The sequence below is a fragment of the Panthera onca genome, chromosome D4 (genome assembly GCF_046562875.1).
Source record: "Panthera onca isolate mPanOnc1 chromosome D4, mPanOnc1 haplotype 2, whole genome shotgun sequence".
Classification (NCBI taxonomy): Eukaryota; Metazoa; Chordata; class Mammalia; order Carnivora; family Felidae; genus Panthera; species Panthera onca.
Window position 1 is genome coordinate 30,003,782 of NC_138351.1, and position 17,881 is coordinate 30,021,662.

The 17,881-nt window shown below is 39.0% G+C and overlaps 1 protein-coding gene across 5 annotated transcripts in view; it reads right to left on the reverse strand.

Annotated features, from left to right (window-relative positions):
• The window catches only part of FANCC (FA complementation group C), a 272,673-nt gene that overhangs the window by 155,008 nt on the left and 99,784 nt on the right, over positions 1-17,881 (reverse strand). For all 5 annotated transcript variants that reach the window (XM_060609885.2, XM_060609886.2, XM_060609884.2 and 2 more), the window contains one exon: positions 12,957-13,051. In XM_060609885.2, the coding sequence (XP_060465868.2) occupies positions 12,957-13,051 (95 nt within the window). The remainder of the gene's footprint in view (positions 1-12,956; positions 13,052-17,881) is intronic.

The window sequence follows — 17,881 nt, forward strand, 5'->3', positions numbered from 1 at the left end:
ACAAGGTATATAATTTATGTAATATTTCACTAGCAGAGCCAGAAGAGATCTGGATTTCCTGATTCTTAAAAGAGTGACTCATGTGAGGTTATTTTTTAGTTCCAGTTGAGCTACAAAAGCTGCCTGATAGCCAGCATTTTTGTAAGTACTGCTTACGTCTACCATTGAGTGAAGGACTACTTAAACCACAAAGCCTTTAAAATACCTGGAAATCAAGATTTATGGATTTAAATATGCCTGGTTCTTTTGCTATGCTGCTAATTTATAGAAACTCCAATGTTGTCAATATTAAACAGAACCAGATCTGATAGGAACAACAGTCAAACTAAGATAAAGTGTAACAATCTCTAGGTCAAAGAGAGTAAGCCAGTTATAGTTACCAGCTTACAATGCCTGGATCTTGGGAGGGATAGATGTCAGCCTCCTAAAGAAATGCACATGTGGTCTGGGAAACAACTGAACTTCAAAACAGATGTACAGATCATGTCGCCACATGTAGTGCAGACATCCACATGGCCCTCAATGGTGGCTATTCACTAAGAAATAACTCTACTATAGACATTACTGTTTAAATTTACTTTTCATAGGGATTTATCCCAAAATAGCCCAAGGAGCACTATCCAGAAAATTTAGATTGAAACACAGTGAGCCTATATCTTAGAAACATATATTATACCTGTAACACACAGACCTAAAAATTCCCCTTTTACTCCAGACTGAGGTTGGGGCACAACAGGAGAACTGGGTGAGGGGGTTGTAATAGGGAGAAGGCTGGGAGTTACAGAAGGGGATCTGGTCAATGTTCTATTAACCAAGCCAAGTCAATTAAAGTTATAGTTTAATGGAAAAGCCAACATGATCATAAAACAAAAATAAAACAAAATAAACAGAAAACATAAAACAGGTCATCCGGAGAACATCACCAAACATCTCAAACATCCTGTTCCTAATTGGCAATAAATGTCTTGATCTGGCCTATTTGAGCAGCAGCATCTTACTAAAAAACAATCTGCTACAATTTAGAATTAGAAATCCACCTAAATGAAATGAGAAAGAAAAACCTAGCCAAGAACACAAATGGTATCTCATTTTGCCCTCTCAGAGGAAGCAAATTTTTATTCCAGGAAGTTCAGTGTCTTCACATTAATGATTCAGGAGACAGTTACCACTCCCTAAAATACAGAAAGATAAACACTGACAATTCAACTTCGTGTGTGTGTGGAATGAACAGCTGATCACATCGAATGGATGTAAAATACTTGGGAATAACAATAGCAGGGTTTGCACAGTTTCCAGAATGCTGCAAGATGCTAAATACCATATTTATATTGCAAAACCATGAAATGCTGAGGAAACTTTATCAGACTAAATAAGAACATGATATTTAATAAGCCAGATGCTATTTCATGGAGTTACTGAAGTACCTGCTGCCAGTACCTACTACTAGATATCACTGCCCTAACACAGTATGGCAGACAGCTTCAGTGGTTTCCAAAAGCCCTGGGGAAAACACATTTACAAAGCTATAAAGAAATTTTCCACGCTTTCCCTTTTTCAGTTGCGTGTTCCCAGCCAGTTCTACTGAATAACAGGAAAAGGAAGAGGACTCAATTTGTATTACAGTCTCTGCATTATGTAAGTCCCAAGAGGTAAAGGGAAACCAAATGACAGTGAGGAAGGCAAGAGAGAAAACAGGGCCTCTGCATGCCATGGTCCTGGAAGATGGTACAGGACAGGAATATGCAACAGCTGCTGGGCTACCAGATCTCCTCCTCCTCCCTCTTGTACATTCTTAGTTGGCTTATTTTAGGGATTCTGCCACATCTTTCCCTTATATTTCTCAGTTAATGGTCATACCATCCACCACGATGTTCAAGTCAAAAACCTAGGAGTTCTCTGTTAGATTAGAGGGAAACAAATTGCCCATCCTCATGTTTCCAGAGAAGAAAGAATGTCCACCTCACTCCTTAGGTGCAAAAAGCTTTAGGAACAGTTTGGGTATCTGCGAAGGATGTTGTGATGTCACATCCATATCATTCTTAGCCATCTCTGCCTTGCCCAAGGTCACACCTCCTTCCCACAATGGCCACATTCGAATGATTGATGGAAGCAGAGGCATTAAGGCCCAGCCCTCCTGTCCCAAAAGCAGGCAAGCTCTGAAGGGTCTCCTATCTCTGTCCCTGTAGTCACAGGGGAGGTCTCCACTGAGACTGCACTATAGCTGAATTTTTTTCCTCTGCACAATCCTGCATCCCTCCTTTCCCCTCCACAGCTATTACCCCCTGCACTCTCCATCTCAAGGCCAGATTTCCAGAAAGCCCAACCTATGACATCATCTCTCAGTCCTGTCACTCTCTTCTCCCCAAAAGAACTGAACTAGTTGGTCAATTTGGGAGAAGAAACTAAAAATGCCCAGCACCACACATTCCTCTCCCGACTCTCTGTCTTTCCAACTTGCCTTACCTGCACAAAGTATGTGTTCTGGTCTACTGCTGCACCATGCTTAGCCAGGAAGGCTCATTCCCTGCCACGTAGGTCTATTGTGGTCCATCTTAGCTGTGACTAGCTGACTTGGCTACCATAGGTAGATGGGCCCGACTGAACCATAGACATAAGCTACATTCTTAAATCTGTTTTAAGAGTTAAGGGACTAATGTTTCATAACCAACTACCTAACTCTGATGTATCTCAACTAGTTCCTAACTCAGAAGATGGAAGTGTTATTTATTACTCCCTTAAAATCTCAACATTATCCTTAACTGCTCCTCTATCCATTCCTTAACAACCAATCAGTACCAAGTCCTGCCCTCCTATACTCTCAAATGTATTTTCAGCATTTAAGTCACTATCTAATTCATATTCATATAAGTGTCCCTCACTCCCAATTTAAACCCCTCCAATTAAAATCCTTGCTTCCCAGATTAAGGACAGACATTCTTTACTGTGGGCCACTTGAGCCCTCAGGATCTAGCCCTAACTCTCATGCCTAGTCAGTATATGACACATGGGATAGCCCGTTCTTATTATCATTACCAGGAAGACCTTTTCTAGCTTTTTCTTTGCCGCCTCTCCTACATGCATCTCATATCACTCTCAGTTCTTCCAGTTCCATGTATGCCCCTGGCCTCAACTGTCATCTTCTGAAAGCCTTCTTGGCCAGCCCTATAAACCTCCCCAGCTCCCAACAAGGGTTTTTCTCCTTTTCTTTGGGCTACTACAGTACCTTCCATATGCTGTTCGTCTACTCCTTCACTTGTTACATTACAACAAAACCACATGATCTTTCAAGGCAAGGCCTTCATATCCCAATATCTGCTTGTACACAGTAGGCACTCAGGATATATTTATGGAATAAATGAATGAAGGATTGCGAAAGACTAGAGGAGAGCAAGGGAGAAAACAGGGAAGCATATGAATCACAACAAATGCCCCTCTCCCAATGCCACAGTTAAAATACTTTCAGTAGCTCCTTCCATTGCCCTATGCTAATTTATGAAGGAGCTCACAAACTGGCATTCATGGCCTTCCAAAATTTTTCCCAAACTGTTTTTTTTCTAACCTTAATTTCTGCTTTTCTCCCTAAGCTTTTTTTTTCTTCCCAAGCTTAAGTGGAATAATCATTCTTTTTCGACTATACCCAACCTTCTGTCTGTTCACTATCTTCTTTCCAAGTGGAACCCCACCACCACTAGCATTTACCATCTAAAATCATACTCATTTATTCACTTATTCAGCAAATAATCACTGAATATTTACTACGCGGCAGATACTGTTCTACACTTTTAGAACAAAGTCTCTACTCACATGGGCCTTGTAACCTAGTTGGGAGAGAAACTTGGACTTGTACAAGGCTCTGGCATCTGTGGGTATCTGCTTAAGTCAGCGTTTTCCAGGTGCCTCTGCTGTGGGGCTGAAGCCAGTTCACAGGCTCCAGCCAGGTCCACAGCCCAAACTGGGGTCTGTCTGTCCTATTACCTGATACAAAAGTGGATGAGACTCCACTTGGGTCCCTTGGCATATGCTACTGGATCTCACAGCTCCCACACAGGCATTTCTGTTCACGGAAAAATGTCGAATTTTAAATGATTAGCAGGAACAAAAACAAGAACATCTTATGCTGCCATGATGCTGCCATCTTCTCCCAGGATGACTTCTTTAACACAAATCTTCATAATCAGTGGTGGTGGAAAACGACTCTGAGCCAAGTATGAATTAAAGCAACTTTTAAGCAGCTGTAAATATTTTGTCAAATTCACTATTTATTCATAGTATCCTTTGAGGAAATAAGATTTTTTTTCTTTTACAACTGCGTACACATATACCTGAGTTTCGAAACCCTTCAAAAAAATAGTTTATGAAGACCCCAAACAAGTCTGTTTTCTACATTAGGATGTTGTTGGCTGCTAGAGAAAAACAAAACAAAACAAACCTCTAAACCAAACTGGCTTCGACAGGAAAGGGAATGTATTAGAGCACTGAAGTCCAGGAGTGGCTTGGTCCTGGGCCCAAACAAAACCAACCCGAACGCGACCCTCTTTCTCCTTTTTTCAGCTGTGTTTCCTCAGGACTAACTCTTTTCCTAGGCAGGCTTTGTCCTCGTGGTCCCACAATGACTGACAGCAACTTCAGGGACTATGTGCTACCTAATTCATGTTCAGCAGTAAAGATAAAAATCTAATTCCCCAACCATTGAAACAAAAGGTGTAGGACTGTCTTTCCAATGTGGGCTATAAGTCCATCTTGATCAATCACTGTGGCCAGGGAAAGGGGAAGGGTGGTCTTGGTTAAGCAAGGTAAGACTAACCTTAAGACCTTGGTGCAGTGAGTCTCACCTCAGATGCACAGTGCACAGCTGAGAAATGCAGGGTACTAGAAGAAGGTAAGAAAGGAGGGGCGCCTGGGTGGCTCAGTTGGTTGGGCGTCCGACTTTAGCTCAGGTCATGATCTCACAGTCTGTGAGTTCAAGCCCCACGTCAGGCTCTGTGCTGACAGCTCGGAGCCTGGAGCCTGTTTCAGATTCTGTGTCTCCCTCTCTCTCTGCCCCTCCCCTGTTCATTCTCTGTCTCTGTCTCAAAAATAAATAAAAACATTAAAAAAAAAAGAAGAAGGTAAGAAAGGACAGAGGTAGATACTGGGAAAGCAATTAATTACTGTCCACTGTATGTGTGAATACAAAAATTCAAAGAAAAAGATACTAGTTCTATGTTTGTTACTTTGAAAGTAAAACCAAAACAAAAGAGATCACAGTCATACAGGATTGCCAATGTTTTTCCAGAGTAGAGGTATGGAAGAGAAATCTCCAGCATCTCCAGCCTTGTCCCTGAATTTTACCTTGCCTCTATTGTCTTACTAACTGACCTCAAGAAATATGATATTTTCCCTTTTAAATTGCCATTTAAAACTTGGGCAATAATTCTTTCCCGAGGTTTCAACATCTGAACTGAGCCAAGCTAGCATTTTCAAATCCCAAACAACACAAAAATGAATAATAATAGAAATTATCTACAATGTAGACACAATCACATTTCCCAAGTACCAGTGTCTGTCCCCTGGCTGGCCAGTCCCAAGTGCACTTGTTCCAAACCTACTTTCTCCTCTAAGCCCCTTACCTGTCTTGCAACTTGCTATATACAATACCAGCATCTCTGAAACCACTAGTTTTCTAAAAAGTCAGGACTGTAGAATGCCTTGACAATGATGTGTTACACCAAAAATAACAAAACATACAATTTGGGGTTCACTTAAAAAACACTGTTTATTAGATTCCAATACAAAGAAAACCCTCAGAGGAGGGTTTAGCCTTTTTGGCTAATTGGATGAGATACCCACACACATTAGGGAGAATGATCTACTTTACTTAATCTATTTAAATGTTAATCACATTCAAAAATACATCACAGAAAAACCCAGAATAATGTCTGATGAAATATCTGGGTACCCCACGGCCCAGTCAAGTTGACACAAAATTAATCATCACAGATCAATGAGACCAATGGAGAGATTTAGAATATGTGCAAATACAAAGATGCTTGACTTATGACAAAGGTAGCACCATCTACCGGCAAGGAGAGAACTCAATAATGGTGTTGGGACAGTGGGTATCCGTGTGGAAGCAAAGTGAAAATGGATGCCTATTTAGACCATACAAAGGAACAGTTACAGGTGGACCACAGACCTAAATGGGAAAGGCAAATCAATACACTTTTAGAAAATAATATGGAAGGTCTTCATGACCTTGCAGTGGGGAAAATTTTCTTAAGCAAAATACAAAATTATTAACCACAAAGGGAAAGATTGATAAATTTGACTACAATAAAATTTAAAATGTCTTCCTTAAAAGAAAATAAAGAAATGTAAACACAAACCACAAGGTGGAAAAAAATAGTCACAATAAATATAAATTAAAAAAGTGCTTAGATTCAGTACATCTACAGAATTTCTACAAATCAGTAAGAAAGACAACCAAGTAGAAAAGTTATTAAGAAATCTGAACAGGAATTCCACAAACATGTGCTCAACTTCAGGGAAATACTTCAGGGAAATATTAAAACCATAATAGACACTACCACATGCATCTACTAGAATAACTGAACTTTAACAGTCTGACAATGCCAAGTGACCAGGAAGCTACGGAACTCTTACACATTCATCATAGCAATTTAAACTGGTACTACCACTGTGGAAAACAACTTAGTATGAGCTAATACAATTAAAGATATACATATTAAATAACCTACAATTCCACTTTTTTTTTTTTTTTTGCATGCTCTTTATTTTGACACAACAGGGCATGTGCAAGGCATGTTCACAAGTATTTGTTTGAAGTTATGTACAAAACACATCCTTTCCTTCTCCAGCTGCTCTTCTTTTCCTCTGTAGTTTTTTATAAAATACATGCTTTGTGGGGTGCCTAGGAGGCTCAGTCGGTTAAACATCTGGCTCTTGATTTCAGCTCAGGTCATGATCTCATGATCATAATCTCACAGTTGTGAGATCAAACTCCACATTGGGCTCCATGTTGAGTGTGGAGTCTGCTTAAGATTCTCTCTCTCTGCCTGTCCCTCTGCCCCTCCCCCTGCTTGTGCATGCTCTCTCTCTCTCTCTCTCTCTTTCTCTCTCTAAAAAACAAAACAAAACAAAAAACAGGGGCACCTGGGTGGCTCACTTGGGTAAGCGCCGACTTTGGCTCAGATCATGATCTCACGGTTCATGGGTTTGAGCACTGCATCAGGCTCTGTGCTGAGAGCTCAGAGCCTGGAGCCTGCTTCAGATTCTGTGTCTCCTTCTCTCTCTGCTTCCCCACCACCCCCCCCCCACCCCCCGCCCCAGGCTTGTGCTTTCTGTGTGTGTCTCTCTCTCTCAAAAATAAATAAACATTAAAAAAAAAATACATGCTTTGAAACTTGGATATACAGGAAAGAATATTACAGCAACTCTGTTCCTAATTCTCCCCAACCAGAAACAAATTCCCATCAAAGGTAGAATGGATAAACACACTATAGTGCATTGATAAAATGGAATACTCTACAGTAGTGAAAATGAACAAGTGACAAATACATCCAAGATCATGGGTGAACCCTACAAACATCATACTGAACAAAGTAAGTTAAGCACATAACAATATATTGCATATTATTTCATTTATATCAAGTTATAATCTTAAGCCAAACTCCATAATTAAGTGGTAAAACCATAAAGCAATGTAAATAAAAGCTAGACTAGTGGTTACCACCAGAGGGGGAGAGAGGAGCACAGAAGCAGGAAGGAGCACCTGGGGGCAGGGAGCTTATAAGAGGCAGGTAATGCTCTATTTCCGGACCTAGGTGGTAGTTACAAAGGTATTTATTTTGCAATGATTTTTAAGCTTGGCATTTATGCTTGATGCACTTTTCTGCACATGTGTTAGATTTTAAAATTTAAAAGTTATGTGGGGGCACCTTGGTGGCTCAGTCGGTTGAGTGTCCAACTTCGGCCTGGGTCATGATCTCCCCATTCGTCAGTTCGAGCCCCACGCTGGGCTCTGTGCTGACAGCTTGGAGCCTGAAGCCTGCTTCAGATTCTGTGTCTCCCTCTTTCTGCCCCTCCCCTGCTCATGCTCTGTCCCTCTCTGTCTCTCAAAAATAAATAAATGTTAAAAAAAAAAATTAAAAGTTATGTGGGTTTTTTTTTTTTTTTTTTTTTTTTAAGAGGGATGAAGTAGAAGACTAAAGCAATACATGTAGCATCTGGATACTGCTTAGCATTACACTTTGAAAGGGAAAAAAGACAAAGTAAAACCCTTTTAACTGAACTTACCCCTGGTATTCTGTTGTTTTCTTCTCTTCAAAATAAAAATTACAGAGGTATGGTCTTGCCCAGAAGGACAGGTATCTCCTAAATGTGGCAGGCCTGGAGATCTGCCCCTTGGGTTATAAACTCTCAGAACAGACTATCTTTAAATCCACTACTGTATCCTCAGCTTCTGTTACAAACAGTAGGTGCTCAAAAAATATCTGTTCAATTGATTCACCAGTAAAACTAAGTTTTACAAGAATCAAGTATTCTGAAAAGATGTAAAAGAGTCCTGTGACTTCAATAAATCTCTAAATTTTAAGAATAGCCACTGAGGTAGTTATTTGATGGTACATTTGAGGTTACCAGTAAAACTTCAAAAAAAAACACCCCACATTGTATTAATATATTTCCAACATAACATGTTAACATATGCTAGCATACGGCCAGCAAGTAATTTTAATTTCATCTGTTCTTTTTTTTTTTTTTTTAAAGATTTTATTGTTGTAAGTACAATATGGGGCTTGAAAGGACAACCCCAAGATAAGAGTCACACGCTCCACCAGCTAAGCCAGCCAGGCGCCCCTTATTTCATCTCTGCTCTAAAAATACAACTTATACAACTCAATCTAACATTTTCAAATTTAATAATCTGAATTTTACTAAAGTTTAGAGTTTACGGAAGAAATTCTTACTTTTTGACTTAGGCTGTTTCAATCACACTTGTGATGCTCCAGGAATACAGAATGACCCAAGATTTTATTACCACAATTAGAACTGCTTAGCACATGTAGCAGGCACGAGATAAATAAATGCTCATTGAGTGAACTAACAAATGTTATTAAAATATGACTTAAAAACTGAGAATTAACTGAGGGTTGATGGGGAGTGGGGGGGTGGGTGATGGGCATTGAGGAGGGCACCTGTTGGGAGGAGCACTGGGTGTTGTCTGGAAACCAATTTGACAATAAATTTCATATTAAAAAAAAGAAAGCAAATAAAGGTATAGAAAATCAAAAAAATATATATGACTTGTATAATTTTCAGAAGGATATTGGATGACAAGTTACATATACTTAATGTATAATATGTCCTTCTAAAACTTTTAGGAAGAAAATGTCACTTCTAAGATAAATGTATATCCAAGACAAGTACAACTGATTCATAAACCAACAAACATCTTCTGTCTTACTGCAATTATGGCCAAAAAATATACAACTGTGTGGGTACTGATTTGTCATAGGTATATGCAATTAGCTTTAGACTGTTAAAAGTTAAACAGTATTATTCTTATACATGTTTTTATCAGGTAATATTACAGGCATGCCTAATACATTGAGGAGGGAAACTTTTCCCAATTTCATATGCCCTCGACCCCTCCCTACTAGCATTTTCTCTTCAGGGTAAAGCATATTCAGGACTTCTCAATTTCAATAAAGTCAACTGTATGATCTGGTCTGGCTACCACCTCCTATCTCCCTCCTTCAGGGCTAAGTTTCTTCAAAAAGTAACCAAAGTTTATCATCTCCACTTCCTTACCTTACTACCTTCATTCCTCAAACTATAGCAATCTGGCAACTTCCTTGCACCTCCCACTCAACCCATTCCCACCCAGGTCATTCCTCCTAGAGGCTAAATCCAAGCACTGCTTTTCAATCCTTACCTTGCTTTATGCTCTAAGCTGCCCTGTCCAATACAGTGACCACTAGCCACACGTAGCTCCTGAACACTTCAAATGTAGTGAGTACGATGAAGGAAGGAAGTTTTTAATTTTTTAAATTTTAATTAAATTTAAATTTAAAAACTGACACTTGGTTCAGTCATAAGTTTCTCTGTAACAATTTGGGTATATGAACCTACTCTTTCAACTGTAAATTTTGTGAAACTGAAATACAGATCAAGAATTTCCAGGGAGGGGCACCTGGTGGCTCAGTAGGTTAAGTGTCCAACTCTTGATTTCAGCTCAGGTCATGATCTCACAGTGGTGGGATCAAGCCCCATGTTGGGCTCTGTGCTGAGAGCTCAGAGCCTGCATGGGATTCTCTCTCTCCCTCTCTCTCTCTGCCTCTCCCTCATGAGTACCAGTACTCATAGTGGTACACTGTCTCTTGCAAAATAAATAGACAAGCATTAAAAAAACTCCCAGTGAAAATTAGGATGTAACATGTAGATGTAAAATGTAAGTGTAACACACACACTGGATTTCCATGACTTAGTGCAAAAAGATTATAAAATAATCTCGTTAATAATTTTTATAGATTATATGTTGAAATGATAGTATTTTGGAAATACTGAGTTGCATAAAATATTATTAAAATTAATTTCATTTATTTCTTTTTGTTTCTTAAAGCAGCTACTGGAAAATTTAAATTATCCATGTAGTATGTATTTTATTTGCATTGGACATTGCTGCACCATAGCATCAGATATGAATGACCACTCATTCCTTCTCAAAACACTGCTGCTTCTCTCCTTTACTTCTTTGACTCCCTGTTTTTAACCTACAGGGTAGCTTATTCTTCCACTCACTCCCTGAATGCCAGTGTCTCCCAGGGTTGTCCCAGGCCTTTTCCCTTTCCCATTGCCCTGGGCAACCTCACCCTCACCCAAGGCTCCACTGTTCCCATACCCTGAAGACTGTCAACCTTCTAAGTATAAATCAGCTCTTCTCCTAAGAAGGGTATGCTCGACTCCACCTACACTTAAGCGATCTGCACTTAGCCTGCCATTACACCTTTTGAATATTTACCTCATTCATATTATAAATCTGGCCCCTCTTCTCCATTTCATTCAGGCCTGCATGATTTCTCACTTGATCACTACTATAGCTTCCAAAATGCTATCCCTGCTCCTTCCAAATCAACTTCCCTTTGCTGTTAAGCTTCTAAAATTCACACCTGGCCAGATGATTTCTCTGTTTAAAATACTTTGGTTTCCCCACTGACTCAAAATAGAAGAAAAACTTATTATTATACATAAGGTTTCATGCTTCATCACCAGCCTTACAAAATCCCAAGCTCAAGCACATCTAAGTACCTGTAGTTCCCTGAATATGACATTGGCTTTCTTGCCACCATCTTTGTGCATGCTCTTTCTGCTGACAAGAATATCCTTTCCTAAAGCTCTATTCCTGCTCTCCTAGTCATCCTTCAAAATTCAGTTGATATATTACCTCCTGCAGGACACATCTCCAAACCCCAAAGTCTGAGCAAGTGTCCTCTGTGTCACCATCACACCTATATATAACTCTGGTTACCAGTCTATGAATTCCCTGATGCAGCAGGAATTAAGTCTAATTTAACCTTCCTCTGCTATACTTTGATATGTACCTATTGATAAATGGATGCAGTATTAAGGGAAATCCACAGAATAAAATATAAGGTAAAAATTTTAAAATAGGCTAATAAAGTCATGAGTTTAAATGAAGAAAGTTAGTCCGATCACCCTAAAAACACTTTATTAGATGGCTTATTTCAGAACTTCATAAGCTAGCGAATACAAACATATATTCTAAATAATCATTGAAACATCAACTATAAAAGCAACAATTAAAAAGATTAAAGACTAAATACGTTATTCTGTTGATACAGCCTTGTTTTTCATAGCTTTTCTTCCCTAATTCTACTTAAATCACCTTTCTTCAGTTCTTTACAGTAACTTACCTTCCAGTTAAAGTCTGCACACTTTCCTTCCCTGATTCAAACCTTTTCACTTCTACTGTCCCTTCAATTCTTCTTTCAATCTAACAGTAAAATACAAACACTGTCTTTGTCAGCTCAGTCGGCAATTTTGTATAAAACAAAGGAATAGTAAAAAGCAGTGAATGGAATGATATCACCAGTCAGACTGATAGACAAAACCATATGCACCTGGGTGGGTGATTTCATAATACTAAGCAGCTAATCTGAACCATATGCATACTAAGTGGAGTCTGACAGGCATCAGCAAGTCCTTAGGGTTGTTACAGCAGGACAGTGGGGGGCATGAGAAAAAAATCAGGCAGCTTGCTAGTGGTGAGGGCAGCCACAGCCCAGCCCTACAACATTCGCCAACTTGTGCCTGCCCTTCAAGAGACAGCAGAAACAGACAGGGGGGTGCAGGAAGCTGTCAGCTACATGCACTAGCACATCTGACTGACCGATTTGACGGTGTAAGCAGCGGTAGCCAACAAGCACCAGGTGCTAGTCTGAGCACCCTGGCCTGGATACCAACTTCAGGACATAAAGGCAGCAACTGAATTTTCTGAATTTTTGTTTTACTACAGATTAGATTCCAAGAGATGCAGAGAAGTACTTAGAAATTATGTAAGTATTTAAACTAGGTTAGTAGGAAAAATAAATAAATAAATAAACTAGGTTAGTAGGGAAAAACAATTTTTGAAGTATACCAGTTGCTTAAAGGAAAGAGAGAACATTCTTTTAATTACCTGAAAGTAACTTTACAAAATCACACATTAGTTAGGTCTTCCAGGCAAGGGAAAGTTCACCTTAAAGTCCACTATCTTCTGGAATTAACAATCAAGCAAAAATGAAATCTCTTGAATAACTTTACACCCAGCAAGATAATGGGACAGTGAAGCCTGTATTTGAAAAATTTTCTAAAATGTCACAGAACTGCACTAGTAAAGCAGCACATTTAAACAATCAATTTAATGCAAAGCAGTGCAGGACAAGATTTACTCTTACCCGTGTCCAGGAGTTCAGTTTCAGTTCTTCAGAATTCTGTGGTTCTTTATTAATCAGACAACATAAGCACCATAGTAGAATTTTTTGGCTTTCATCTGCAAAAAGAAAAACTAAAATTAGGTTTTAGCAAATACAAAAAGATAATCAGTATAAAAAATTTTTAAACATTATACTAAAGGAAATATATTTATCATATTTTATGAAAATATCAAACTACTAAAGTTACTGAACAAGCATCCAGGACCATGTGTGAAACTTTACTTTGCAGGGGTTTTTTATTCTTGTGGTTTTGGGATCACTTATGCTTAGCTCTTGTGTGGTCAATCCCTTTCTGATAAAGCCAGAAAAGAATGATGGAAATAACTAAAAGAACTGGGCTTTTCTCAAGATCATTTCTATCAAAGCATATTTCAAACCATTAGTAATTTCAACCTTTTTAAGGCAATACAACTGTTACAGATAGTAGTCTACATTTCTGTCTTACTCTTTTAATTTTCTAATTTCCCAAAATACCCTCACTTGTTAGAAAAAAATTTAACAAAATGATCATTTTAAAATATATTCTGTTTAGCACTAAATGGCTTGGATAAAATAGAAGCCTCTTACATGTTCCTCATTCTTTACTCTAAAATTGAAAACGTTACCAAATATGTATTGAAAACACTGAACTTGGAAATCTTATACTTGGCAAGAATATTTACTCAGTGAGCCATTTTCTTTTTCCTCTTTTGGTAACTGAGTCCATTCCAATTGGAGATTTCACAACACAACTGGGAAGCAAGAATGATGCCTCAAATGGAAGATGTCAGTACCTAAACTAGAGCCAAGAAACTATGGCCTTTATTGGACAGCCATTGAGTAGAAGAAGCTGAGGAAACCAAGCACCTGGACTCAATCCACTGCAGAATCACCTGCTGCCCTTGACCTTCTTACCTTCTGCAATCTCATAAACACAGCATTTCTAAGGGTTACATTAACAAGAAATAAGGAAAATACAAACTACAGCAAGCTACCTCTGCACTTTGAACCACACACCAAAGGACATTAATAGTAATTTTTAAACCCATTTTTTTCACCATAAACATCATAAGTTTGTGCTCTTCTGGTAATACCTCTGAACAAACTTTATCAGGCATTATTCTGAGGGACATTCATTTTTCTTTTTCCTAGTTTTTATTAGCTCAAATACATCACTGGCTTGCCTATTTTAAGTTTATCTCACAAATCATGTAATTTAACTTTTGAAGGTCCTAGGATTCTTGAGGTTGAACCAATGTCACTGATTAAAACTGTGACTGTTGTACTTCCAATGCTTTAAATATTAGAATAAATTCTAATTATCTTCATGTCACAGGGTATTGGGCAGATCCCATGATATGCTTACTACATAAGGCTTCCCCTGTTAGAAAAAATGCAACCCAATGGGGAGCATTTCCAAAAAGCAGACACTCACCTCTAAGAGAGGAGGAGGAGGAGGGAGAGGAGGAGGAGGAGGAGGAGGGAGAGGAGAAGGAGAAGACAAAGAAAGAAAATGTTATTTTATGGAACTTAAATCTAATAGAATCTAAAAATGGAAGTTTTCCCTAGGTGTTGAGTTGAGTCTGCACATTTAGTTCAACAAATGTATCATTTTTTAATTTTTCTCACAAAAACAAAAAAGAAAGAGAGCAGCCAGAGAAATGTTCACCCAATCTTTAGGAGGTGTCTTACTTTGCTCAAAGTACTGAAATTCACTGAAATGTACTGCTAATGAGTTTACTTTGCTTTAGGTATTTACAGGTAGGTGCAAGCCATCACTTGCTATTCCTGAGTGCCTCCAACACTCACTACAGGGGAGAAGGCATCTGTCAGGCTCCTCCCCTAGATCCAGAGTGGACATCCTGCAGGGCAGTTAAATGAAATGGGAAAATGCCTGGGATTCATCATGCAAGCAGTCACTGACAGCAGATCTTCGTGCAAATTTGGATTCTAAAAATGAGTGGAAGGGAAAACAATATACCAACATACATTTGCCACCTAATATTTTATTTTACTTAAGTTTATTTATTTTGAGAAAGACAGAGACAGCATGAGTGGGGGAGGGGCAGAGAGAGAATCCCAAGTAGGCTCCATGCTCTCAGCACAGAGCCCATGCAGGGCTTGACCTCACAAAACCGTGACCTGATCATGACCTGAGCCAAAACAGAGAGTTGGATGCTTATCCCGACTGAGCCACCCAGGCGCCCCTATTTTTTGATATCTTGAATTAAAATTCCAAATGAAAAGCTAAATTAATTCTGTAAACTTTATATCTGTAATTTAAAAGTGTGAAGGTAGCATTTTTAAGACAATAAATATTTATTATTTTAAGCTGCCAAGCTTAGGTGCAAATTGTTATATAGCAATAAATAGCAAATAGTGAGGTTATAACTGTTACATGCTTAATTGTGAGGGCAGAACTAGAAACAACTGGCCAGAATTCCAAGAAGGTGAAATCTGTAATTTTATGCAGAGAACAACCCTGAATAAAAGGTGTACCCTCCCTTTCTATTATGTTTTTTCTGGTCTCTTTGTGGTGTCTTTACATTTCCAAATTTCCTCCTTCCTTATTGTCTTTATCTCTGATCCAATTCTCATTTAACATTACCAGAGGTTTACTTCTTTCTTTGATAGAAACTGTCACATTTCCTGTATTTAAAAAGTGATTTTGATAAAATTTAAAACCATAAGAAAAGATCCTTTCCTGGACAATGTCCAACTAGCAAAACAAAAGTAGCAACATAGGCAAGACTTGATTCACCATGGAGTTCTGTTGCCTGTCAGTCTCCACTAAGCTCAGAACCAAAGGCACACCTCAAGCAGGAAGCTCAAAGTTCAAAACGTAACACAAGCTTTGAAACAAAAAGAGATGGAGAATTTGTTTCTGGTTGTCAGAGGGGCCCAATGTAATGAGGATAGGTGCTAAGGAAAGACCACAGACACTTACAAGTTTAAGGCCATAGGGATAAATCAGTCTAGCCTCTCACTTTTACAAATAAGGAATCTGAAACCTAGCAAGTCTGGCAGCTTGTCTCAGAAAAATCCCATCTCATTTACTGTCCCCTAAGAGTTGGCCCCAACTCAAACTCCTTTTTCTTTTAGCTCTTTGTTCATGGCTCCACAACACAAGCCATGCCTGAGTCAGGCTGATTCGCTGAGGTCTCTTTTCTGACTGGATGCTTCCAGTGGGCAGAAATTATGAGCCGTGTTTTCCTAGGCCTGGCATATTGGGGAACAAAAAAAAAAAAAAAGCTTAGCAAATATCTGCCCAGTGAATATATACTTCATGTGAGGCTGGCTAGTGTTAAAGCCAGAACTAGACTACTTCAACCACAATGGTGTGATCCACAGGCCAGATCATCACAACAATGCAGGCTTTAGAGGGGTGGGATCCTGGCTTTTATCAGTTTTACATTATGGGGAAAGTGATTTACTTACTCTAATCCATAATTGCCTATCCTGCAAAACTATCAAGGACTCGGGGCACCTGGGTGGCTCAGTGGGTTAAGCGTCTGACTCTTGATTTCGGTTCAGGTCATGATCCCATGGTTTCCTGAGTTCGAGAGCCACATTCAGCTCTGTGCTGACTCTGCAGAGCCTGCTTGGAATTCTCTGTGTCTGTCTGTCTGTCTCTCTCTCTCTGCCCCTCCCCACCTCACACTCTGTCTCAAAATAAATACACAAAACTATCAAGGACTCAGATCCACTCTGCAATCCACAGAGAACAGTGCCTAGCACAACATCAGCAATGCCTCTCATTCCACTTCTTTATTGTATAGCACAAACTTTCCCACATCTTAACATTTCTGAATTAGAGTTGTATTCTACATTCACCATATACACTTAAAGGATGTAGTATTTATTTTTCTAAAAAGTGGCTATTCAATGTGTGAAGTATCTCACAATGGATGGTGCCTTTAAATGGAGGAAAGTCAACAACTTCTTTTCCTTTCTCCTGCCATTAATATCATTGGTCTAGCTCAGTGTTTTTCACATTTCTGGTCATGACCCATCCGGGGGGTTGTAAAAATAATTTGGGGTCATGAAGACTATTTTTAAAATAGTATAGTGAATGTGGCTACACAAAATCAAAACAAGCATCCTTTCATGAAATGTGTGTGTGTATACACGTCTGTGTGTATGTATGTATGCGTATATACATGTATACATGTACAGAAAATGTATTTCTGGTCAAGGATATTTGAGAAACACTGGCCTAGTCAAAATATATGAACTTAGGGCAGGTATGTATGGCCCTGGTGGGCAAATACAGTGATGACTTGGCCATATTAGATCAAGAACTTCAACAAGCTGGGGAAGGGTAGGGGAGGAAGCGTCCACTCAAAGGGGAAGGGAAGCAAGAGGACTAAGTGGAGAGGAAGAGGGACAGATGAGGGTTGGGACAGAGTGAGTGAGTTTGTGTAGTGCATCCATGTATATATGCTCCCGGGACCTAATGCAGCCCTGTCTCTTCCCCACTGAATTCATGTTTCTTATAATTATTTATAATAGGCTAGGAAAGAGAAATTGTACAATTCTTTAAAATATCATAGGGTAATACTGACTTTGTTTTTTTATTCTCATCTCATTATATTATGCAATTAGTCTTTGACTTTAAACAATATGAAAAGTAAATATTAAACTAGCCAAGTCAAGGCAATAAACCTCAACTGTACACCTTCAGATGTGCCTCCTCCACCCTGTTGTAGGCCCTAGGATGACAAAAAGAACTAAAACCACAGTTCCTGCTCTTGAGAGGCATTCAGTCTTCCAGGACATCAGACAGGCAAACCAATAATTACAAAACAGTATAGTAAGTTTTATGGTTAAGGGGGATGTTATCAGCTACGAAGAGACTTAAAGAAGCTCCTAAAGCAGCCCCAAGCAAGACTATTTCAAAGAAAGTT